At 44.8% G+C, this 23,718-nt stretch overlaps 3 protein-coding genes across 12 annotated transcripts in view; 2 read left to right on the forward strand and 1 right to left on the reverse strand.

The window, feature by feature from the left end:
• Positions 1-53: 53 nt before the first annotated feature.
• LOC6725047 (V-type proton ATPase subunit d 1) lies at positions 54-2,279 on the forward strand. The gene is made up of 3 exons (XM_039296306.2): positions 54-412; positions 761-1,269; positions 1,360-2,279. Exons 1-3 carry the CDS (start codon positions 286-288, stop codon positions 1,774-1,776), a joined length of 1,053 nt encoding a protein of 350 aa, XP_039152240.1. The 5' UTR covers positions 54-285; the 3' UTR covers positions 1,777-2,279.
• Positions 2,280-3,395: 1,116 nt separating this feature from the next.
• Positions 3,396-9,677, forward strand: LOC6725048. The gene is made up of 3 exons (XM_016173380.3): positions 3,396-3,750; positions 7,894-8,787; positions 8,911-9,677. The coding sequence occupies exons 2-3, from the start codon at positions 7,908-7,910 to the stop codon at positions 9,477-9,479; spliced, it is 1,449 nt and encodes a 482-aa protein (XP_016038022.1). The 5' UTR covers positions 3,396-3,750; positions 7,894-7,907; the 3' UTR covers positions 9,480-9,677.
• Positions 9,678-10,693: 1,016 nt separating this feature from the next.
• The window catches only part of LOC6725049 (probable serine/threonine-protein kinase yakA), a 46,707-nt gene continuing 33,682 nt past the window's right edge, over positions 10,694-23,718 (reverse strand). For all 10 annotated transcript variants that reach the window (XM_039296299.1, XM_016173009.3, XM_016173011.2 and 7 more), the window contains 6 exons: positions 21,667-21,788; positions 21,514-21,588; positions 20,824-20,978; positions 16,660-16,751; positions 15,947-16,139; positions 10,694-15,787 (listed from right to left, as the gene is read on the reverse strand). In XM_039296299.1, coding sequence (XP_039152233.1) covers positions 14,937-15,787; positions 15,947-16,139; positions 16,660-16,751; positions 20,824-20,978; positions 21,514-21,588; positions 21,667-21,788 — 1,488 coding nt within the window. In that variant the 3' untranslated portion in view covers positions 10,694-14,936. The remainder of the gene's footprint in view (positions 15,788-15,946; positions 16,140-16,659; positions 16,752-20,823; positions 20,979-21,513; positions 21,589-21,666; positions 21,789-23,718) is intronic.

Consider the following 23,718-nt stretch of genomic DNA (forward strand, 5'->3'; position numbering starts at 1 on the left):
GTTGTCACCTGACATTCCGCAATTTTTAGTATCTTTTTCGCTGACATTTGGTCGAGAAAAATATAAGAAGAAGAAGAGTTGAAAATCATATGACTTGTCGATCGATAGAGAAAAAAGGTTGAATTTTCACCGTCGCTCCGTATCGAACTGCACGCCCTTCGCCACACAATTCGCGCAACTTTCGGTCGAGCGAGAGCAGTCCCATAGAAAGGAATCCAGCGCAATTCGCCACCTCTTCAACTTCCAGCCAGCTCCTCTGCGTGTGTGTGTGCGTGTGTCATCAAGATGAACAGCTCGGGCTTTATGTTTAACATCGATAATGGATATCTGGAGGGTCTGTGCCGTGGCTTCAAGTGCGGCATCCTGAAGCAGGCTGACTATCTCAACCTGGTGCAGTGCGAGACCTTGGAGGGTAAGTAGCAGAGCCATCGCAAGCGTAAACCGAAAACCCCATTTTCCCACACGCCCCTGGGTCACATGACCAGCGATAACAGAGTCGTGCGTGTGTGTATATATACATGTATGGCTGTTAATGTATCTTTGCACCGGTGTGTGTAAGCTTGTCTTGTGATTTGTTGACGTTTTTCAACTGGATTTTCTTTGAATTCATATTTGGAATTTATTTGTATCAAGGAACATGTAGCGTGATTTTCCAATAACAACTAAATAAACGCCGGACAAGTACTTTGGCTCACCATATTTCGTAGAAAACAAATTTTCAAATGATGTATTAAACTTGATTTCACTTTGGATTTTACAGATCTCAAGCTGCATCTGCAGGGAACTGACTATGGCAGCTTCCTGGCCAACGAGCCCTCGCCCTTGTCGGTGTCCGTTATCGACGACAAGCTGCGCGAAAAGCTGGTCATCGAGTTCCAGCACATGAGGAACCATGCTGTGGAGCCGCTGTCCAACTTTCTGGACTTCATTACCTACGGCTATATGATCGACAACATCATTCTGCTGATCACTGGCACGCTGCACCAGCGACCCATCTCGGAGCTGATCCCCAAGTGCCACCCTCTGGGCAGCTTTGAGCAGATGGAAGCCATCCATGTGGCGTCCACTCCCGCTGAGCTGTACAACGCCGTCCTCGTGGACACGCCACTGGCGCCCTTCTTCGTTGACTGCATCTCCGAGCAGGATCTGGATGAGATGAACATCGAGATCATCCGTAACACCCTTTACAAGGCCTATCTGGAGGCGTTCTACAACTTTTGCAAGAACATGGGTGGTGCCACCGCCGACGTCATGTGCGAGATCCTGGCTGTAAGTGAAATAATTTTATAGGCGTATATATAATTTACTTAACATATTGTTTCATTTGAAAAATAAATACTGTACATCTTACCATTTCAGTTTGAGGCCGATCGTCGTGCAATTATCATTACCATCAACTCCTTCGGCACCGAGCTGTCCAAGGACGACCGTGCCAAGCTGTATCCCAACTGCGGCAAAATGTACCCCGATGGCCTAGCCGCTTTGGCGCGAGCCGACGACTACGAGCAGGTGAAGACCGTGGCCGAGTATTATGCGGAGTACGCCGCGCTGTTTGACGGATCCGGCAACAATCCCGGAGACAAGACGCTGGAGGACAAGTTCTTCGAGCACGAGGTGAAGCTGGACGTGTACGCCTTCTTGCAGCAGTTCCACTTCGGTGTCTTCTACGCATACCTCAAGCTGAAGGAGCAGGAGTGCCGTAACATCGTCTGGATCGCCGAGTGCGTTGCCCAGAAGCACCGCGCAAAGATTGACAACTACATACCCATTTTCTAAGCGCGCTAGATGATCGCTAAGCATTTGGCATACAAATAATATTACACGTTTTTTTTTCCTGCCTTTCGATATGCGTTTTTTTTTTGTTTGTCCCCCTACCCTTGTTATTGAATTGTTTAATGTATATTATATTATGATACCGAGTCTGTATGTTTGTATGTAGCGAGTATTATTGCCGGCCCAGGCAAATTTTTGTCAAGTGTTCAGACCCAAGCCTAGATTTCTCAGTTTCCGCGGCTCCTCCTCCCATTGTTATCAGCATTGGCCCCATAGATAACTATATAATATGTATTCGGGAGACCCATAGTGTCCCTTCAGGGCTTCGTGTTTGTGTACATATGTATAATTATCGAACGGAACGAAAACAGTTCAAATTGAATGTAGAGAAAAGAAACATCAGCACCATATGTTAACTACTATATAGAAAATGCATACTTATACAAGAACTACATATGTGAATGATAAATCAATTATTAAAACATGTTTTCAAACATTCCCTTAAACGCCGCTGTCTAATAACTGAGTTATATGACTCTGATACATGCCAATAACAAGTCAGGCATTTGCTTTAAAAAAGATAGCTCTGACTAAACCGATGGCCTCTGATTCCAACTTTCTTGTTTGTTTTTTGCATAATCTAAAAGCATTTTTCTTTCGATCTTAGTTTTATACATATTTTCTCTTTTGGATGCTTAAGTAGCCAAACTTAAAATGCCAATCGGTTGGACAAACTGTCACGGGTCGTTTTGGGGTTACATAAAAATTGGATAAGATGCCAAACAAGTTATTGGCTATCGAATGAATTCAAGTTTGTTGTTGTCGTAGAAAGCATTTCCAAAAATATGTTTTCTGCAGAATGATTGTATTTTAATCAGTCCATGTACGAGCTTATGGTATTTTTTAAAAAGGGAGCAGACAGTAAGTTTAGTTCTTAGTTCTGGTTAATCCCTCTGAGTCACTTTTAAAAAAGGTCTACGAGTAAAGAGATTTATGATAAATGCAAGTATGAGAGGTATTGTCATGAAGGCATCACATATTTCACTCAATTCATAAAGAAGACAGTTGTCAAGGATATCCAGCTACTCTTTGTCTGCTCGCGGAGTTCAAGGTTTCCATACTTCCAGGGTGCGTCCACTGCTCCATTACTCACCGGGGAATCTTTTGGGCTAGACAAAGAAATCCTGCTTTGTATTCCATCAGCATACACTGAATATACATATGCATACCATGCGTTAACTTCTTGTCATTTAAGATATTCAAAAGCGGCGATGATCTGAGCTGGAAAGACATCATATGTATGTATATATTTGTGCTTGGCCAAGTTGTGATGCCCCGGAGATGTGATTTCAGATCTTTGCTTTGATTATGCACAGTCAATGGGAAATCAATAGCTTTTCTTTCTGTGTCGTGGGTTAATTGCGTGCAGCATGCTACGTGCTACGTGCCCGTAGAGCGCAGCATTCCCGTTAGGCAGGCCTATAGCTGGCCATAGCTTCGGATCTTGGCCCAGTGCGTATGGCGTCGCTATGGAGCAGGTGCCGCCGACGAGCTGAAGAACCGACTAGCCGACCAGCCGACCAACCAACGAACCCCGAACACGTTCGATGCGAAAAGAAAGCTGCTGTTGTTGGCTCGATCAGCTGGGGGAGCGACCCGTGGAATCGCCCATAACTCGGCCTGGTGGCTCCAAGTCCGCGCAGTCGAGTTCCGCGTCCCCGAGCGTTGAGTTCAGTCTTATAAAGAGCAGCAGCATCCGATTTCCTGGCAGAGCGGGAAAACCAACCGTCACGCGCGCCAAGCCAATTTCAAAACTATTTTCCAACATTATTTTTTTTTTTGCCACACACGGAGTGCTTCTGTTTTTTTGTTGTGTTCCAAGTGCAATACGGAAGTGTGTCGTCTGACCAGCAACTGGAGTTACAGCAGGATAGCAGGATACTAGGATACTAGGATAACTGGATAACCCACTCATAGGTAAAGATATACGCAAAGAGGTGAAATGCGGTCGGCACTCAAGTGGGCCAATATGATGATGACCGCTGGAGTTGGAAAAACCAACGCGCCAAAGACGGCCAAAGAGGCAATTGCACGTAAAACCCGCCAGTCGGCGTGGAATTGTTGAATTGTGGAATTGTGTCAACCAGTTTGGCCCCGCACTTTGCGAGTACGTCCCCTCGAAGGCCCGCAAGACTCCCCAGATCTCCATCTACGTAGTACGTACATACGTACATATGTGGCCGGCCATCCATCCGCTTCTGCCTCTGTTTGCTGTGCGTTCTTCTTGCCTTGTCATTAACTTATTTGAATTTGGCAAAACAAAAGAGACGCGTCGTCGTCGTTTTACTTTCTACAACCCATCACCGCATTCTTCGCCGCCCGACGTCCCGTGTCCAAAGTCGCAGGTGCTGGAAAGTGGAGCTGTTTGTCCGATGTCCGTTGTCCGATCGCTTTGGACCAACTGTGGGTTTTGGCCAATTGATAATCAAAGTCAGCTGGGAAGTTTATCTGTTTTGTTCTCACAATAAGGTCCAAAAAATCAAGTGTTATGCAACATATACGTAGGGAGGGATATGCTTTTCTCCTAAAACACGTCACGTTTCTTATAAAGCGTTCATTCATTGAATATTTCATCTGATTGGAGTAGGTGATAATACTCACATTGCCATATCTGAAACTTATGCTATAGCTATATCAAACATTAACTGCGGGAATCCAAGGTTTTCAGCTCGAAACGGGCTAATTTTCTGGTCCATTGGGTCAGCCTTGACCGGAAATGCCGACCGCCGATCGCTGCCCCTCCTCCACTGGTTCGCCCTGTTCCCCCGCCGCCCCACCCCTCCCTATACGCCACCACTTCGGTGGGGGCTACCCACGCCCATGGCGAACAGAAATTTCACCGCTGGCTGCATTAAAGAACTTAACCTTAATTTTGGCATAGGTCTCTCGACATGGTCATCATTATTATGGTAACTTTGATTTTACCTCCTCTTCGCTTTGTGTTGTTATTGTTGTCGCTGTTGCCGTGGTTGTTGTTGTTGTTGTTCTTGCTGCTGCCCAGCGATTTCACCCACACACTGGCAGAAGAAAGTGGTGAGCACACACATGAACACAGGGAGCCAAGAAATAACACAAATCAGGCAGAAAATCTCAGAGCAGTCGTAAAAAAAAGACAAAAACAAAAACAACAACAAAAACCGAACGAAATTATGCAAATTTCTTGGGGTCTAGCGACTACACACATACATACATCTGTATGTACATATGTATGTACATATATGGGGTTATATAAACCACACCGAAGGATGTAAAAGTCTGACAAACTGTTTAGCATAATCACAGCTCGCTGGTTTCGCAATCACCGAGCGTGGATTAGATGCACAGATGCTGTGGCATCAAAAATCCAAAAAAAAAGAAATATCATTATAGAAAAGCATTTTTTTTCCTTTGAAATTTTTGCATCACTCTTACACTTTCGCTGGCGCACTGAATAATTAACAGTTCGATTTCGATGGACGAGCTAACCTCCGCCCAAAAAAAAATCTGATTGTATTATGATAATTTAAAAAAAAAAACACACACAGCTAACCACTGTCTCACTTTCTATTTTCCTATGCGTTTAATAATTAATTAATGCTAATAACTTTTCACAACCGTTATAATTTATTGACAAAATTCGAAACTACTGCTCGAAAACAAACAAGATGTGTGCGGTTATTGGGCGAGGGGTGGGGAGGGGAGGGGAGGGGAGGGGAGGGCACACACGTGGGCTTTTTATAATATTTTCGGTTCGTTTCCAAATGCAATATGCCAAACTGGACTTTCGAGCGTTTCGATTACGTATTGGAATTTGGGATCGGCTTTTAGGTGAAATTATTATGAAGCCAGTGCATCGCCAAAGTGCAGATTGCATTTCAAACATGCAGCAATGTGTGCCAAAAGCAGAGCAGCAGAATGGCTACAGTGAGTCCTGCCTGAAGCGAACCCCATCTCAATAGCAATAACAAGCTGTTGATTATTCTTATTCCTAACTTTACTTCGATTATACAACTAATTCTTGAATTTGAACTTGCATTGCATTGCCCCCGATATGGGTGTTGGCTTGAGGCAGTCTCCACTGTCTACCACCTGCCCATTGAATTCGGTTCGGTTCCAAGTCGACCTGCGATTACGAGCAAGTTACTTCGACTGTGGTCACATATTGCTACTGCCAGTGCCAGTGGGCATTATTACGGACACTCATTCTCGGAATGGGACTTTGGCCACTGCCATATTTAGCCGCACACACTTTCTTTGCCCAAACAGCCACCAACTGGGTCACAAATGGTGTTTGTTGTTCCGCCCAAGCGGAAGGTCATCAATGGAATGTAATGTCCAGATGCCACATATCACGCTGCGAGCCACGTACGGTTGAAGAGGGCCCAGAAGCCGAGAAGCAGGAGGCGGTGCCCAGAAAAATGAAAGTGGAACAGTGTGGAGCTGTGGAGCTGTGGATCTGTGGAGCAGGTTCAGCTGGCCGAGATTTCTGTGCGTTGTTTACCGTTTCCAGACAAATGATGAAAATGAATATGAAAATGATGTAAGGAAATGGGCACCATTAGAATGGGCGGCAGGCAGCGCAGATAATACGCGGTAATAAGCCGGTTATGGTAGAATGAATTACCATTATCCCCTGCGGCCCATTCCCATCCAGATTACACAAATTGTCCACGCCGAACAGTGTGAAAGATAAGAAACAGATAGGAAAAGAGAACCATAATCGGCACAGTAGGGATTAATGGTCAAAATATTAGACCAAATCGGTCAAATCCATGCAGACCCAATCGAAAGCAGTTCTCCCGCAGAAAACGAATGCGTTTAATAGCATGGAACCAACGAGCTTTTCTATGAGCTCCATCTTTAATTGTAGTATTCAATACTTTGTTTTTTTTCTTCGTTTTTGTTTAATAGAAAACTTGATTTAGTTTCTAGGGCGTGCCCGTGCCCCACATCCAACAACTGCCATCCGAATCGTTTTGCATATTTATCTTGAAATAGTTCTGGCTCTGGTCCGAGCCCTTCGGGTTTCTCCGCCGGTTGAGCTCCAGTTAAGAGCCGCTAATTGATTTGGACATCTTGGGGCGCTTCGAAATCCCCCTGCCCCTGCCCCTCCCCTTCCACCCTCCCCCCGTGCCAACGAGCACTTGAGGTAAATGAGTCAATAGCTGAAATTTCACTTTGCCATCGGTGACTCCCCCTGCCACCCGAAAAAAAACTCAAAAAAACAAAAAATAAAAATGAAAAATGAAAAGAGCCCAGTTGGAGTTGGCAACGAGCTCCAACTTGTTGGCTCTGCGGAAATGAATGAATTTCTGAGTGGATACATACATACATACATACATATGTATGTAGGTATGCACACAGGTAGTGTTAGTATATGGGGGCTATTCTAATGAGCCAACCCAATTCGTCAATTAAATAACTCTGCAGAGAGATTTCACTCTCGTTTTTTGTCTCTTCGCGTTGCGTTGTTAAATTCGGCTTTTAGTTTTCAAAGCCATTGGGTTTCGCTGTTAATTTGTTTACTTTGCATTTGGAAGTGGGGAAATGGGGGGAGGAAACGCAAAAACCGAAGATGAGATGAAAAGAGAAGTGAAAGAAATTATGTCAATATTTATTTAAATTCATTTCTTTTGCAAAATACGAGGCGGCCAAAAACGAGACGGAAGAATGCGGTGAAATTTAATCGCTGGCCACTTGAAAGCGATTTCCGAGCTGTTGACTTTTGGAATACCTCTTGGTTTTGTGCCCGCATCCACCTTCCTCAACCGCTCCACTTCGATTTCCATTTCCATTTCGATTTCGATTTCGATTTCGACTTTGAATTCCGCTTCGCAAACGAAAAGCAAAGTGAATCGCCATGGAGCTCGCTTTTTCACTATAATTTTCACTGTATTCATTCTCGGGAGTAGTTTTGTTAACTTTAGTATAAAATACCCATTACAGAGTCAACAATAGTGCTTTAACTTATAGCATATGTACTTTGTGCATAAGTGTGTTAGTTGTAAAGGGTTTTACGGGAATACAATACACAATCCTTTATGTCAGCATACTGACTTTGATTTGGGTGTTTCGTTACAGATTCGCAAAACAAGATGACCAGCTCGAGGAACATGCTCCTAATGCTGCTCCTGGTGGCCAGTGCCTCCATACTTCAGCTGGAGGCCAAGACCGTGTTCCGGCGCACCGACAAAATATCGGAGAACTTCAAGCAGTTGGATCTGCCGCCAGAGGAGATCGATCCCAATGTGGCGCCCCCGGAATCGGAGCCGCCCAAGGTGGAGGATGTCGCCGATGTGGCAGATGAGGTGGTGGATGCCGTGTCGCCTGCTGCGTCCATCGACGAGAGTGCCAATGAGATAGCCAGCGGTGACGTGGAGACCCCAAATGCTGCCGCTTCCGTTGCTGACGCTGTCGCCCCAGCCGCTGCCGTTCCCGAGGTCGCAGAGGCAGCTGCTCCGGCGGTGGCCACCACTCTTGCGGCCAAGCCCACCACTGCGCCGACCACCGCCAAGCCGGAGAATCCCATCAGCAAGTTCTGCAAGTGCTCGGAGAGCCACTGCGACTGCTGCCGGAAGTTCGGATTGCCATTGCTGCCCAGCGGACCTGGCTGCGCTAAGATAGCCTATGTGGGCAACGACGAGATGAGCGTCTCCCTCAAGTACGGTGGCATCACCTTGGCCTCCCGCCGCATCTCCAGCAAGCGGGCTCGCCCCATTTGCGTGGGCCTGCCCGGCGGCTACTCCAAGTTCTGCGGCAAGGTCTATGGTCTGTCCCGTTCCAAGGAGTCCAAGGACTTCAAGGCCTGTCTGGCCTTTGAACTGCGCTCCGACGACGAGGTGGAGGCCTCCCTGCGCGTCTCCTGCTTCAAGTTTGGACCGGAAGGAGTCCGGGTGGCCGAGGCGGAGCCGTTGCCTGTGAAGCCCAGTTCGGACGACGATGATGACGACGATGATGACCTCTTTGGATTTGCCGGTGAGTTGGCATGCTCATATACGTATACATAATATTTGTTCGATATATTGCGTATCCGCCTAGTTGAACTGACTCCTCTAGTCCATGCTAAAATATCTAATCTAACTCTTTTTTTATATTTAGCTGGTGGCGATGATGACGAGGATGAGGAGGACGACTATGACAGCGACAACGATACGGATGCGGATACCGATGACGACGATGACACCGAGGACTATGCCGATGATGACGAGGCCGAGGCGCCAGAGGATGCCGATTACGGTGGCTTTAGTTTGGCCGGACTTCTGGACGAGCTCGACGATGACGAGGATGAGAAGCCGGCTAAGAAGCCAGCTGCGGCTGCGGCTGCGTCAGCAGCTGCTGACCAAACTCGCGAGCATGTGATTGCCGATGGCCAGACGACCGCAACCACGACGAACGGCGACCAGGTGCAGAGCAAGGACGATACGGGAGCTCCTGCCGCTGGTGAGGCTGTTGCAGCTGCTGCAGCTGCAGCACCGATTGAGGGTGAAGTCGCCGCAGCGGTGACACCGGCAACTACTGCTGCCGCCGACGAAGACTCCACCACGCCCAAGTCCAAGAAGTCCAAGAAGGCGAAAAAGAACAAGAAGAAGAAGACCGCCGCCGAGGCGACGGATGAGACTGGATTCGCCTACGAGCTCCTCAACGGCATTCTGGATTTTTTCAACTGAGCGGCCAGCGCGAGTTTGCCAACATGCTGGGCAACAGTGTAAATACCTTGTACCGCCGCAGCTGGTCGACACAAATTTAGTTCATAGTTCGTAGGTCGTAGCGCTTAAGGGCCCCCGAAATTTCACATATTTATTTCAACTATTTATTCGATTCGATAATTTATTTTAAATTTATAACGAATAAAAAAGGAAAAATGTACTACCCAACTAGAATTTTTATTTCTTTCTCTGCGAAGTGACCCACTCGGTTGCTGGACTTCATTTACATCTAAATCGGAATGCTGGCCTTTTTCGGGCTTTTGCGGCCAACATTTCTGATTTGATTGAGGTTTTGCAGTCAGTGCTGTTTTCGCTCCTGTGGCACGTTTCCCGTTCCAGGCCCTCCACTTTGATCCGAATTAGTTTGCATCGAGATTCCAGCTGCACTGCGGAACTGTGGAATTAGCCGCAGGCCAACAGGAGTTGACAGGATATATACAATAAGTGCAAGAACCCAAGTTCGCCACAAGTCACAGGAGCTGCATTTGTGAGTTATTATGTATTTGACAATGATTCACAAAACTCCGGGGTAACACAAATGGTACACATATTGGACAAAAGATAAAAAGGGCCACAATAAATGAAATATTTTAGAGCCACTAAAACGTAGCTACTGTTACCACAGAGTCGACTCGCCTTCTTGTAACTAATCTGGGACTTAATTACAAGTAAAAGGTACTCCTTTTTTACTGAGCCAGCGATGACTACGGCATTTGGAGTTCCGTTCCCTGTAGAAGTGTAAGCATACATATAGAGGATGGCCACCATTGAAGCAGCATAATTAATGTTCCAGCCAGCCATTATCCAAGTTTTTATTCTCCTACTCTTTCCGGGGGTCTCGGCATCGCTGGCATTTTGATTAGTCATTTATGGGACACACTTTCGCCCTTGGTCCTGGTCCTGGTCCTGGGCATAACTTCCAGCTCGGGAATCCCGACTAAGCCGCAGAAAACAGCATTTTTGGAGGTCGAGATGCTGGTGCTGGTGCTGCGTTGATTAAGTGCCTGACCATTTGTCAAATTCCGGGATGGAGTAACTTTTAATTGGAAACTATGCGTTGCAGTTATGCGGCCGGGTGCGTGATGGGCACGGATCGAATCCGTAATCCCTTTGGCCTTAATTGCCCGGGACTGTTGGTCCAAGCTCCCACTTTCCCCCAATTGAAAGACGGGCGGTTAATGCTGAAGTATAAGCTGTAATTAATTACACATAGAGTAAAATATTTATTTATGGTTAAAAGTGCCCATTCAATTTGATTGAATGAAGGTTTCTCGCAAAAAAATATGAATTACAAATGCTTACGCATACGTACTAAATCGTGGTTACTTTATATGTATTCTATTGTATATGCCACGTGGAACCATCATTGCCTTTGCTCACCTAAACCAATTGCTTTGCTTGGAAACTTCAAAATCACTCGGAATTGAGACGGGAATTAAGAGCAAATTGTCGTTCAGTATATATATATGCATATATATATGTACATATATACATATATATGGATATCAATTACAAATAGAGGTTCTTGCAAACACACACATATCATAAATGTTTAACGTACATCAAAAAATCTCAAGTATTCATAGTGTATATTCGTGTATAATAGAAACAACTACAGCGTCTTTTGATTTGTAAACAATTTTGTAAGGAAAAAATGACACTATTTGGGAACGTTTTTTCGTTTTTTTTTTTTTTTAATTTTTGATTTGATTCGAACGGAGTGAAAGTGGGTTGGGGGAGGGGCAAGAAATAAATGACAGGATGGTAGGGAGCACCAGTTGGCTTTCTATAACTAAATCTCCGTTCGCGTATCACACTTAAGTGATATATAAGAACAAGTTAACCATTAGTCAAATGGATTCCCATAAAAATGCCGCTGAACTTGTCCGAAATTCGTATAAAGTTTGGTTTAACTTAACTTATCGCACTCAAATGGCACGGAGTAAAACTTGTGTGTAAATATTTCATCGTATATATTTTGTATACATATATGTATATAATAGGGTATATAATTATATAAGATATATATTTGTATTCAAGTAGTTTTGTATATGCGACCTTATCCAACCGATAGGTTCTATAACTTGTAAATGTATTCTTAAATTATCGTGTTGTCGATAGTGTACGCGAAATAGGTTATGAAAGTTGAAGTTCAGGTTGTCAGGTTGTCAGGTTGTTGTGATATTCTTCCGTTTCCGGTATGTATGTATGTATGTATGTATACCTTGTGTGTATACTTTGTGTGTGTGCTGTTTAGGGGAGGGGGGGAGCAGTAAAATCAGTCTCGATTTTGAAGTAGTAGGTAGTAGTGGGTGAAGTTCCGAAGTGATTCTGTCCGTTAGAGTGAGCGTCCCCAGTTCCTTGTCCAGGGTTTCTTCCCTTGACCCAGCTTATGTCCAGTTTCTGTTGCCCCAGCACAATCGAATTCGATGCCCCATTAAATCTGATCCAGTTAAATATATTCGCTAAGCCTCCTGGCCACTGGACTTTCAGCTGAGTTCAGCGCAGTCGTTTGGTTGGAGTTATGGTCGAAAGAGGTTCAGTAAACTACATGTCAGATTGGAGTTGACGAAACTGACTTGGATATTAGATGTGGTGTCATACGCATTCGCTTCACTTGCACTTAATCTCCAACTTAGGTCATTCACGATTCGTTGTTCCGTTCACTGTGTTTTTTTTTTGTTTTTTTGCCATTTTTTTCTATTTTGCCCATTTCTAGCGCTCCCGTTTTGCTGGAAGCTCCGATCAAGTCTGGCCAAGTACTTAGTTAGATGGCACATAAGTCACCGTCTCATTCCCCCGAATTCGTCCAATGTCTTGCTTCTCGTTTTGAGCAATACCACTCTGCCTCCATTCCTTGCCAGCGTTTTCCATATTTTTCAATTGTTTGACAGGAGTGAGAAGTGAGGAGTGAGCGGGGGAGTTCTTGTGGCTGAGTTGAGTGTGTTCTTTTTTTTTATTTCAATTTGTTTAAGTTTTTTTGTTCTTGACTTTGTGTACCTAAGTTACTTGTTGTTGCTGCCGCTTGTGCGGACAGCACAAAAATAATGCTGGAATGTATGACTTATTCTTTGTTTTGTTTTCTTTTCTTTTGTGTTCGGTTTTTGAAGACCGCCTTTCCTACCAAAAACTTTGACAGCTTTTACAACGTCAGTTGAAAGCGATTACCAACGAAACTAATAAGGCAAGTAAATAATTTAACCAGCTGTCAAAATGCAGTTAATGCACTTAACAGCTTGTATTCACCTAGAACAAAAGGCAATAGAAAACGAAAATTGACAATTTAAAAAGTTTAAACAAAAATTATTAAAATTATTGTGAAAACCCCGTCGCTTGGTCGATATTCCATTTGCTATATTTCTGAGTTTGCGATAGTAGCCGCTAAGAAATTTCCAAAAACACCAATTGTGTACATTATTTCGTGCCTGTTCCATTTGAAGACAGTATTGCAGGCTTTGGTTAAGCGCATTATGGTTTTTGCCTGAGTGGCTGGCGTTCCAACGACCGACGGAATTACAAAAGCAATCGGAAAAACTTAGGGGGTATTGGAGGTACTTCATCTCCGCCTCCGATGTCTTGGAGGATGAAGATTTGACATTAATAGTTGCTCTTTTCCTCTGATTTAGCATTCATAAGCTATTAATATTGAATATTCTGTGTGTTGTATAGAATCCCTCTTCGGGTGCCATTTGCTGTAACTTTTTGTATAACTCTTTGTTTCATTGTTCAGATGGTATCTGCTTTTGGTATCTTTTTTTTTATGTACTTTATGTAGTGCTTTTAGTGGTTTCAGTGTATTTTCGGTATTCTTACCACACGACATTTAGAAGTGTAAAATACTTATTTGCCTATTCTTGATCAAAGACGCGCAAAAAAAATGTTTTTTTTTCTTAAAAACTCGGCGCTAGACAATTATTTTTTTTTTCATGTATCAATAGATGTATAGTTCAGCAATAGCCAAACGAGCAGCAGTTCCAAGGGTGCGCATCTTACAAAAAGCTCTCAAATTGCTTTATTGTAAATTGCAGTTAATATAGGAAAAATATATTAATACCTAAATTGTTGGTGGAAGGTTGTTTTTTTTTTTTTGTCTTTTTTGGTAAATAAGCAACTATAAGAGTATCACAAAAGAGGGTAAATGTAAAATAGGGTATTTAATTGTATACGATAATGTTTAAAATGTGTTAATAGTTGAGCCATTAAGTTGGACCATTGACATTATGAAATCGAATTTCATTAATATGCTTGCCACTCTAAAAAAAAATGTGTTTGGACTATTTCATACTGCTCTTTTTGGCTTTCATTTGTTTGCCAGAATTCCTGTCTACATACATCATATGTCATATGTCATGTTCATTGGTTGAAAAAAAATGCATAATTGCACCATATTACTCAATATATGCATTATGTTATAAAGTCAATTCATTATTTGTTTGAAACTTGTCAGAAACCACGCGATTAATCATAACTAGAAACCACAAAAACGACATAACAAAATAGAGTGCAATTCCTTGCCCTGTTTCTCTACATATGTATGTATATTGCAATTGCGGTTTTTCCTGTTTTCCTGTTTCCTCGAGTATGTATGTATGTGCCACTCAAACAAAGCCGAAGTTTGTTTATGTTTTCTTTTTTTTTCATTTTAGCTGCATTTTTCATTTTGTTTTCAAGCGGATAGGATTCGATTTTGCATAAAACGTGCTTAACCCTTTGTTTTTCGATTTTGGATTTTCGATTTTGTAAAATTTGCTGATCAATATTTTTGGTAAGAAAATTATTGTCCGCATTTGCAGCGCCACCTACCGGTTGGGTTCGTGGTAAAAGGGTATGTCTTTTGCTTTTTAATGTTATGTTATATTCGCCTGTTCAAAACTTTCTAGATGCTTAATATCACTTACATACGTTTCCAAAGGTTGTCTACAATATATTTTCAGTCCGCAAGTCGCACGGGCATGGATAACTAGACCACTCTTTTAAATGCCATTTCAAGTGATTATAAATTTCTAGAAATCTGTTTGGCCCAGAATTTCGTATTGCTTGCCTTCGCCCGACGAGTTGCAGTTGCCATCAAAAAGTGCAAAATCTATAGCTCTGAATCTGCAAACGTCCGTTGGCCAATGAAACGGAAAATGTCCCTGTAGTTTTTGTGGAATATGCAACTGGAAACTTCCTCATAAGTTGACCTCCTTTACTCCTGCACTTCCGTGTTCGACTCCACCTCGGTTTGCGCTGCTGTTTCGTTGTGCCTGTCTGTTTTGGTCTCTGGATCTCCTGGTCTGGATGGTTCCGGTTCCGGTTCCGTTTCCGCTTCCGCTTCCATTTCTATGCTCCCACTTCGCCTCCTTCTATACTCCGTTTATGTACATTCAGTCTATGCTTCCTATGCTTCCTACTTCCTGTGCCGCCGCCGCCAACCGTTTAGATCACGAAGAGATCGCTGCAGCTGGAGGAGTTGCGCCGCTTGAGGCTGATGGCCTTCTTGAAGCGCAGCACCGACGAGATGAATACCTTGGTGCGGGCGGTTAGTTTCTTGACCACCTTGCGGTTGCAGGCATTCCGGTGTCCTCCATCCACTGCCTCCTCACCGTCCTCCTCGTCATCGCTGTCGGCCAGTCCACTTCTCTCCCCGAAGCGCTCCTCCGTCGCTCCTGCCAGCCGTCCCTCCAGCTGCAGATCATCCATGGCCCGGAGCTGATAGCGCCGCTGCAGTTCGGCGGCTGCATCCGCGGCTGCAGACGTGGAAACGCCGCCGTCGAACGAGCGACGCTTGCGGAATGGACGACGATGACGTATGGAGGCCGCCAGCATATTGAACTTGCTCAGCTGCGACGACTTGACCACATCCTCGTCCTCGTCCACCTCGCTTTCGCCCATCTTCAATATGCTTTCCAGGTTTAGGGGCTTGCGGTTGGGATTCTCGATCCGCGACCGGCCGGCCTTCGATGTGCTAGGCACTCCGTCCGGATCGTCGTTGGCCTCGCCGTTCTGCAGCCCCTCCGGCAATCCGCCATCGAAGATCTCCCCGTCGCCCTGGCAAACGCTCATTTGGCGGACCATCCGACGCGTCTGCAGGTGCATTCCACGGTGCTTCTGGATGGTACTCTGGAGATTCAGGCGCTGCAGCTCCAATTCCGTTAGCAATCGCAAACGCTGCGGATTGAGTTTCACCTGGGCCACAATGCCGACCAGCAGCTCGTCCACATTGTGATCCAGTCCCGAGGACGTCTCGATAAACTTGCACGCTATTTCCTTGGCCACCTTGCGACCCACTGGAATTGAAGAATTGGTGGTGTGTGACCAACTGGATTAGTTCTTAGCCCTCATTAAAACAGTATAGAATATGTTCTTGAATGTCGTTTTACAAATAAAAGATATGGCTGTGATTTAATCCCGTCAATCAACACACAAAAATTAAATAGATTGCTTACTTTGACGGGTGACAACTCGGTGTCGCTGCAGATCCGTTTTGTTGGCCACCAGGATGGCTCCGCGGGACAAGAGCATCTCGTTCTCCTTGAGATACTGCAGGACACGCTCGGCTGCTGCGAAAGTGTTTCGATCTATCACAGAGTAGACCACCACGAAGAGGTCGATGTTGTAGGTGGCGCAGAAGGCCTCCGTCTGCAGGCGAGAGCCAATTTTGTGGTGGAGAAATAATAGAAACCAAGAGTGAGATGAGCCATATGGCGCAGAAAAGTAGGCTACAAAAATCGTTCTAATGAAATTTCAAGCTGCCTGACGACGAGCTGGGTGGGTGGGGCCAAAAGGGATGGAAAAGTTCACGTTGTTCCAGCTGAGACGCCTGACCCCTTGCTCAAATTAAAGACCCAAAGCTTCTCTCAATGCAGACTTAAGAAATCGCACATGGGTTAACCGAAAATTGCAATGGTTTTGTGTTGAACATTTGCTAATTGCAATTGCAATTTACTTTGTAATTTGCAATACTTTGGTTTCATGCCATCACATTGTTTCCTCTTTAAAGTGACGACCGACAACGTGTAAAAGGTATTTGTCAGTGGCAGATGGGTGTAAGTCCACAGCTTGATCCACTTAACCAGACTGGGAAAATCGGAAAATTCGGAAAACGGAAAAACTCCCAGCCAGATGAGAGGGGGCAGTTTTCAGGGGAATCGGAACTCACCGACATCTCGCATGCGGGATGATCAATAATCTCCAAGTCCGTCTCAATGTTATCGACCAGCACCGACACCGTCTTCTGTCCGTAGTCATCATCTAAAAAAGTATATATATAAATGTGTGTATATATAATACATATGGGCATACAAAAACTAATTGGTAATTATATTACAACATAACAAAGCAGGCAACGTGAAGTGCATTGTTCAAGCGTGTATTTCGAGGAGTGCATTTGCATTACCATCAGAAAAAATGAAAGGAAGCGCTGAGCTCTGAATGTTTTCACGGAAATCAAAATAACAAGTACTCGAATGCAGTTCTAGGGTCTTAAATCGATCAAATTGCACCAAGGGGGCCAAGGGGTGGCAACAACCTTCGTGGGCGTTGGAGGGGCGTGCCGCCCATAAAACCGTAATCAAAGTGATTTTATTTGCCCAGCAAGTTAATGTCGCAATTGACGCTCCCCTTTCTCTGTCCACATTGACTTGTTTTTTTTTTAGCCCAGCCATGAAACGTGGAAAAAGGACGCAGACAGTGAACTTGGAGTGGAGGCCACACCGGGTGTTGGCAACTGGGAACCGACCCTCGGTGCTCCGTACTCGCTACTCTGGAGCCGTAAAGCCTTCTTGTCCCTTGGAGCACACGGAAAGTGCTACGTCACACTGCAACACTGCCAGAAAATTAAGTTTGGAAATTTGCCTATTTTAACTAATATTTCCAATGTAAAACTTTACTTTCGGTAGAAATGCGATTTTTTTCAAATTGGTTTTTTCTATCATTTGGCTAAAAAGTGTCACATAGGTAAAAACGAAAACGGATTTTTACAGAAATTTTCATTAGAAAACGACGGACACCACGTTTTGGATTCATTTGAAAAACTAAAATTTCATCGAATTTTCGCATTTTTTATAAGCGGTTACATCGTGATTTTTGCGAAAAATGGCTTAAGTTGAAATTTTTCAGGTTTTAATGCACTTCGATGGGAAATTTCATTACGAGCTCAACAAGATATGGCACTCCAGATTCGTGTTACTATTTTCCATTTTGTGAATAAAACTAACTAACTGTTTTTTCACGGAAATCAAGTTATCAACTTTTTTATACGGGTTTTTGCTATATTCTGACTAAAAACGCTCCCAGAACTAAAACAAATGCGGATTTTTACGGCTAATAACCTTGGGGAACTATCCAAATCTCTTTTCGGTTGACTCTCAAACGTATTTTTTTTTTATATATTTTCGCAGTTTTTGTAAAGGATTTTTTCCGAAAAATAGCCAAATTTGAATGTTACCAGATTTAAATGCACTTCGATGGGAAATTTAATTACGAGTTTAACGAGATATGGCATTCCACATTTGGACCATTATATCGAATGTTGTGCATAAAATAAGGGACTATTTAGGCCTAAAAATGGTGAAACCCTAAGAGCGAACGAATTTAAATGACTTCTCGCTGAATCTTCTTATTTTTCCTTGAAACTCCAATTAGGCACGATTTTTTTTGTCAGTGCACGAGGACCGCCTCCCATGTACGCTTTGTCAGCAGTTTGACACGAGCCAGCAGGATGAAGGGGCAGCTTGGGTGGCTGGAGCAGCGGAAAAGGACGAAAGGAGCTGGGCAGGAGTCGCAGGAGCAGACAATGACTGCAGTTTGCGTCCGACTCTGTTTGCATTCAGCTGTGGCAAATATTTAGACGCCAGTCGACCCCCTGCATCCAAATGCTGAAATGGTGAAATGGTTAAATGACTAGAAACAAAAAAGCCCACACACTTCGCCGCTTAATTTGCATGTTGCAAGTAATTTACCATGCGTGGGCGGTGCCGCACAAATTGAATAGAAAAAGCAAACGTGCTGTATTGCCGTTGTCGGTGGTCGAAGAAGCCCCCTTCTTCCTTCCAGTGTGAGCATGGGTCCTTCGTCGGCTTAGCCGATTAGCCATGCAATTGGGGAGCGGCAAAAGGCGAACGGCGAACGGCAACCGCGAGTCATTGCAATGCAATTATCCAAACGCCTGTGCAAACAAGCCAACGGAAAGCGGGGAAAAGCAGGAAAAGCTGGGAAAACCCCATGCGATTCTGGTGAGATTACACGCACTGGCCGTCCCTAAAAGCAAAACATTTTGGGGGCGTGTATTATTAGCCACTGATGGCTAAAATAAGTGCGGTGTCTGAAACGGCTGAGGATTATTGGGGCTTTCTAGAACAAGTCAAATATAGACTGTAGTCTATTTTCGTTTAGATGCCACAGGTACAGTTTTGGGTACAGTTGTGTTCAAAAGGTGTTTTGTTGTGTTGCTCTACAATAAGAGTTGTTGCATAAATGTAACTGAAATCAGGGCGATTGTCCAAAATCAGAGGCACTTAGATTTACTCCAAACGGACACATGGCATGTAATAAATTTACCATCTGCTTTCGAGGGCGTGGCCAAAGCAGTTCCGCCGCCCACAGATTTCTGTGGTCATGCAATCCTGGCAGCCATTAGCGAAATATGGCTAAGATGCCGCTCACACGCAAAAGCACACAGCAATTTGCGTGTGCTGCAGGAAAGCATTCGAGTATCGAAACCACACACGCAGCCCTCAAGCAGTGCAAGCAGTGGAAGCAGTGCAGCTGGCAAGCTAGGAACCAGTCCGTAGGACAACTCATCTATGTTAATTGCCAACAATGGTTGGCAAGCAAAAGGGCAAAGACCCCCAGCACACACACACACACTCGCACACACTCGCACACACGATTGTCATAAAGTTCGCCCCTCCTTGTGGACTAATTAAAGCTCCCAGTTTTATTATCTCCACAACACACACAATCCTGCACAAACGACCATGGCAATGCCACTTTTCGGCCCTTTGGCCTTGTCCAGCTGCAAATGCCAGCGAGGCGAACAGAGACCAATCGGAGCCCGTATTGCACAGGAAAGTACAATGAAGCTTGATGATAATGATATAAGTACGCCGTACTCCATTAATATAGAATTTCCAAATCGCATGCGGGCGCTTGCTTTCTGACCAGAAATCATCCGCTGGCAACTGTTGCTGCACGGCGACACACACATGTTGCGCCGCTTGCAGCAGGAATTATCCGCTGCTAATGAAATATTGGGTTTCGGCAACTTTCGCCATGATCGGATTACTCCAGCCAGAACTCAAGCCGTTGAGCTTCCAGCATCCCAGACGTAATTAACTCAGTGCCAGAACACAAGTGTGGTCCATTAAAGTCCGCTGCTCAAAAGGTAATTCGATAGTGGCACAATTCAATTAATTCGACTTCGGAGCGGATGCACTAGCATCTTTTGGTCTGACTAATTACGTCAATTTTCGCCAGACCCCGGCAGACAAAAAAAAGGAAGAGAAGAGTTTTCCGGCTTTGAGCACCGCTCATCCATACCATGCCCGTATGGCACTTGAAAACTGAACTAAGGTAAGACTAGAGACTAGTGACTAGAGACCAGAAACTTTAAATCACTGCAGTTTCCCTAATACGCTTGATAGGCATTGCCTTGCATCGTTCTTGGAAGTAACAATAACAAGCCATGCCATGCCAAATGCTGAATCGAGAGGGGAGGGACTGGAAAACACTGCATCCCAGTCTATTTGCGACTAATGCGATTTTCTGGACGAGAAGCGGGACACTAAGCCGATGGCAGTGGAAATCCTTCTCCACTTCACTCTGAAAATCCACTTAACAGCTCCAAAGCCGCTATTAAAGTGGTTGGCAGCCAACTTGGCCATGTTCTCTAGCGTTTCCACACTCCGGGATCCGGTGATATGGTCGCGAAAGTTAATGAAATTAGCGCCGGCGGTTTTCATATTTTATGACTTTGTGCCATAATTAAAATGCAAATGTGTTTGATTAAAAGCCGCGTAGTGGAGCGCCAGGCGGGGGGTGGGGGGCGTGGTGGGGAGGTGATTCTGAAAGGGCGACTTCATTTTCAATTACATTGCCTAACGTGTGCCTGGACAAAAAGTAAATTTCGAAATTTACCCAAACTTAGATAGCCATTTAGGTACGTGATTCACTTATAAATTTTATACAATTTGAGCAATTTCTGAGCATAACTAAACATACATTTGATATTTGGTTATTTAAGTATAGCCTTACACTTGCCCGATTAAAAGAAGTGACAATTGAAAAGAGCCTGGTGAATAATGAATTTCGTACACCGACTTACCGAGACTCAGGTCGTAGGCGCATATGTAATCGGAAGTGGTGAACTGGTAAGTCAGGGTGGTCTTGCCCACTCCAGAGGCGCCGAGCATGGCAATTTTGTAGGCCGGAACATTGGGATCCCCGTCGATGACTTCGCCCGATGCCCCCGATGCGTTGCTACGAAGATACAGGCAATACGAATAACATTAATAAGCGAATCAGCGAGGCACAGTGGAGCAACCTAATCCATAGGCAATCAAAATTAAATGAATATATATTTATGTGTTAACTAATCTTTGGTACCATCAAGTGGAGTAGAAACAGAGTTTAGATGAAATCCATACCAAAACAATAAGTAAAATACCAATTAAAGCGATTGTTGCCACTGTTCAGGGAACGCGTCGTTTTCCTCGTCAATGAGATGGAAAACGCTTTGGCATTGTTACGATTCATCCCCATCTTGGGTCCCCAAGCTCCAGACTCCAAGATGCCGTTGTTAATGGCAGCGGAAAGTGTTTGGCGTGGAAATTGTATGAAATTAGTCAGTCTATATAGACGCGAAAATGCCGCACGTTTCGCATTGTTGTCGCCATGTGAACTGTCATTTCATAAACAATTTATTGCCAGCCAGCCACTTTTGTTCGCCGAACATTGAACACTGAACATGTGAACATTGAGCATTGAACGTCGAGCGTTGAACCACTGAACTCACCTATTGTGTCGATCCACGCCGCTGTTTGAGGTGCCGGTGGAAGTCACGGAGTTGATCGAACGTGACCTGCGGCTTCTGTTCCAGGAAAATAAAAAAAAAGAAGAATAATAAATGGCACAGCCTGACAAAAGTATCAGGGCCTTCGGAACTTGCCTCAGGGAATCGCCCAAGTTGCAGATGCCATGGGAGGTGATGCTGAAGCTCCGCAGACGGTAGTAGGTCATGTCCGGATCACCGGCATGGATGGCCGAGCGTCGCATCTCCGCCAGACGGGGCTGCAAAGTGAAAATAAAATAGCAAAATGAAAACGGAATGATAACATTTTGAAAATAACGCATACGCCATGTCAGCTGCCTCCTAGGCGTATACGCAATGTGACACTCGAAAAAATTACGCATACGCACCGTTGACATCTTGTCAACGAAGCATACAAATAAAACCATTTTTCAAATACATTTTATCATAATGATAAGAACATATACATATGTGGGCAAAAGCCTACAACTGTTGGTCCTGCACAGATATTCGATATCTTTTAAGCTGCCCAATATGGAGTAAGTGCAGCCTTTGCAAATGGAAAACATACGTCGAATTTAAGACACCTCCAGCAGTTTTGGGCCCGAAACGAGTAGGGAGCACAAAGTACCGGCTCCTGTTCCTGCCAATTGCAGGGCGGTTGCCCCCGATGGGCTTACAGGACACACATATTTGCGGTTGGCCTTTCGGGCAATGGTGGCACAAAAGTTTCTGCACTTTTTCGGCTCCCTTGGGGGTTTCAGCCTCTCTGGCTTTATTCCTTTTTTGTTTGCTTGCAGGCGACGGAAGTGGCGGTGAAGTGTGAATGGATGCGGGCCTGCAGTCGACAAGTTTGCTCCTTTTTTGGTGTCGAGTGCGACGCACACTTGACACTATTAGGCATTTAATGCTGAGCTCCGGACTCGAGGCAAATTCACGGCATTTCGCCGGTGCGACCCATCAATGTGCTTGCCATTGATACCGTTTGAAGGTTTTCCCGCTCACTTTGATTGCAACCAGCGCCCATTGCAGAGAAATCAATTTCCAGACGGCGCATCTCTGTATAAGGTTCTGTGCCGGAAAATGTGAAAACTTCGGGTCAATGCCCCCGGCTGGCCCACTTTCTTGCCGCTTTGAGTCCCTTGCGACTGTGGCAGGTGCAGGTATTCCAGGTGGCACGTAGTTTGCGCAGCACGCGTTGCACAATTTTCACTCGAGTAATTTCACAAACTAATTACATTAGCTGCACCGACTAGACAAGTGCAAGTCAGCCGAGGAAGCGTGGGGATTATGAAGCCCACGGCCGCCACCGCAGCCATAAATCCACGATAATGGCACACAGCCAAAGGGACAATTGAATGAGTCGACCTTTATGCACCTATTGAATATTTATAGAGCTCGGAAGTGACAAAAAATGTCCTATAATACCTTAAAGGCAAACCAAATGGCATGAGTCCTTTTGCAAATATGGAAATGATAGAAATCAGTTTTTTGTTCAGTGAAACTATCTTCAGCGTCTAGGGAATGCCTTGATAAACAATAAGTATATATAGTACACATATTATATATATATGGTGGGAGTGCACTCAACTTGCCAGCTGATTGTGGCGATTTTTCAAGTGTGCCAAAAACGATACAGGAAGGCACAAGGCACAAGTGGGCCTGGATCTGGCCACTGGGGGATGGTCGGTGGCAGTCGGTGGTCGGGGCATGATAAGCTTGGCAGCCAGGCCCACTCCTACCGCTCCCTAAAAAGCAACTCAGGCAGCCAATGACCCGGGGGCGGAGGGCCAAGAGCAGAGCCATGTATCAAATGCTTACTCATGCTGAATGCTGCAAACTTGGCCGAGTCGCACAGCCACACAGAAGTAGACTCCCCCGATACATGTGTAATCTTCGGTTCCTTCTTCGTCTGGAGCACAGATCAAGCTTTTCTTTCGACTGCCGGCTACTATTAAGCATATTTCAGCGCTGAGTGGAGTGCTAATGGCTGTCCTTAAACGACTTTTGTTCCCCGGTCCGAGTTTCAATTACTTGTCGTCCCATGTCGGTGCGATAATCCCCACGAGCGTGCTGGCCGAACTGACTGAATTGGACTATGCAGTTGCCAGCTGCCGAATTTGGGCAAAAATAAATAGTTTCCATGACTGGGCAGTTTTGCGGAAGCTTGGGATAATCGTGACTTGAATG

This window comes from Drosophila simulans, chromosome X (assembly GCF_016746395.2).
Source record: "Drosophila simulans strain w501 chromosome X, Prin_Dsim_3.1, whole genome shotgun sequence".
In the NCBI taxonomy this organism is placed as follows: domain Eukaryota; kingdom Metazoa; phylum Arthropoda; class Insecta; order Diptera; family Drosophilidae; genus Drosophila; species Drosophila simulans.

Bases quoted from the DNA above. Each gene is read 5' to 3' on its own strand.
- LOC6725048 (XM_016173380.3), top strand. From the start codon at position 7,908: ATGACCAGCTCGAGGAACATGCTCCTAATGCTGCTCCTGGTGGCCAGT. The intron at 8,788-8,910 runs GTGAGTTGGCAT...TTTTATATTTAG, and splicing joins TGACCTCTTTGGATTTGCCG to CTGGTGGCGATGATGACGAG.
- LOC6725047 (XM_039296306.2), top strand. From the start codon at position 286: ATGAACAGCTCGGGCTTTATGTTTAACATCGATAATGGATATCTGGAG. The intron at 413-760 runs GTAAGTAGCAGA...TGGATTTTACAG, and splicing joins GCAGTGCGAGACCTTGGAGG to ATCTCAAGCTGCATCTGCAG. The intron at 1,270-1,359 runs GTAAGTGAAATA...TTACCATTTCAG, and splicing joins TCATGTGCGAGATCCTGGCT to TTTGAGGCCGATCGTCGTGC.